Below are 1,733 nucleotides of genomic sequence, written 5' to 3' on the forward strand. Positions count from 1 at the left end.
CCCTCTGAAGCCATTGTATGGGACTGATAACGCCTAATAACGTCCATTTAATGGACTGATAACATCAGAATCCCCTGGTAATTCAATTCAAGATGGCCACTACAGCTAATCACGTTAGCCAAACACAAAAATMACTATGTTACAAATATTGAGCCGATAGCAGCTGATAGTATGAAAGTGAAAGAAAAACATTGTTATGCGTGTTTGTTACCAGGTTGTGTGCCTAACCATACAGAGAATGTTCAAATGCATGGAAAAGGTTATTAATGAGGAACCACACAAAACCAAGAGCGCTCTCTGCTGAAGTCTGCTTTAATCAAGTGACCAAGAGTTCAGACCGACAACAAGGAAGTACATTTAGTTTTAACAAAAGCTCCAAGGCATGGCTCCGCCTATTTTGATTAAGTCATCAACAAGGAGGGTCCCTATACTTCGAAGCCACGCCCCCAGACATTATGATCTTTTCTAATGAAGKTTTAAAAGTTCAGTTATGTGTTGAYTTTGTTTTCAGGCATGTAGATATTAATATAAAATCATCAAGTTYAGCAAAACTGTCACATTTAACAATCTTWACAGTTCRKTRATAAAACTATACCATGTGTYTGTAATTAAATCAGTTTATAAACCTAAATCCCAATCATTTCTTCASAAGTATGATAGTATTACACAATAAAGCCACAACTCCATTATTTCTTAACACCTGATGTTTTATTCTAAAACTCAGTCTCAATCCTTTAATTTTGTTCKTTTAAMGTAAATATCTGTAACTTCTAATGAAAACCGTATGTGTTAAATGTGAATAAACACATGATGTTTGCAGGAAACTAATTTTCAGAGTGAGATTGGAAGGAGACCACAACTGCTCCTATTTTATTGTCCCTTTCATTTAAAATTAGAGTTACAGAGTAATTACTGTCACGGTGGAGAAAAGGTGCTCGGGTGTTGAGCMAACTCTTCTCACACCTGTAATTAGGGGAGAAAAGGAGACTCACCTGTTTGCAACAAGCCGGCTGCACTGTCTGTTACTTTGAAATCCAGCTGGATGTCGGTCAGGACACCTGCAGACAGGAGAAAACAGACACGTGGTTTCAAGGCTAAATAAGAAACACTGCAGTCTGTCAGGATTACAGCTGAATTACTTATTTATAATCTGTGACTTCTGATCGTTTCAAGGTGACGTGTTTTGGAAAGGTTCATCTTTTTCTGTGCCTGAGAACACATTTTTAAGTGTTTCAAGTCTCTTCCCACGACAAAAAAAAAAAAAAAACTGCAAGAAAAACACAAGCCTGTCATTTTGTGGTTCAGATCTGGGAGTTACAAAAATGTCACTTTTCCAGTTCAGAGCAGAAAAAAAACATCGTCCTTATCTTTATTTCCTCCTGACGCTCAGATCCTGTTCACTGAAGATCAACTGTTTTTTTACATATGTCTACAAACTTTTTTTTTGTTTAACTTACCAAAAACATACTTTCCCTGTGTTTTATATCACAGCTCAGGGCTACTCAACTAAARRGCTCCAGGGGCCACYGTTACTGCAGGCCAACAGCTCAGGGGCCGAACATKCAGTAATTAAACTTATTATGTAAATAAACCAAGGATTACAAAGATATGTTACCTTTGAAWTAGTTTATTTTTGCTGCATTTAATCATGAATACAACATACAGAACCCTGTGTAATAACTAGGGGTGTAAGAAAATATCGATACACTGAAATATCGCGATATTTCATTTCC

General features: G+C 36.8%; 1 protein-coding gene across 1 annotated transcript in view; it reads right to left on the reverse strand.

Moving 5' to 3' along the window:
- spns2 (SPNS lysolipid transporter 2, sphingosine-1-phosphate) overlaps positions 1-1,733 on the reverse strand; it is a gene marked incomplete at its 3' end in the record, with an annotated part of 8,072 nt that overhangs the window by 4,411 nt on the left and 1,928 nt on the right. Inside the window, 1 exon segment of the mRNA XM_014030254.1 lies at positions 993-1,058. Coding sequence (XP_013885708.1) covers positions 993-1,058 — 66 coding nt within the window.

This window comes from Austrofundulus limnaeus, unplaced genomic scaffold (genome assembly GCF_001266775.1).
Source record: "Austrofundulus limnaeus strain Quisiro unplaced genomic scaffold, Austrofundulus_limnaeus-1.0 Scaffold1027, whole genome shotgun sequence".
In the NCBI taxonomy this organism is placed as follows: domain Eukaryota; kingdom Metazoa; phylum Chordata; class Actinopteri; order Cyprinodontiformes; family Rivulidae; genus Austrofundulus; species Austrofundulus limnaeus.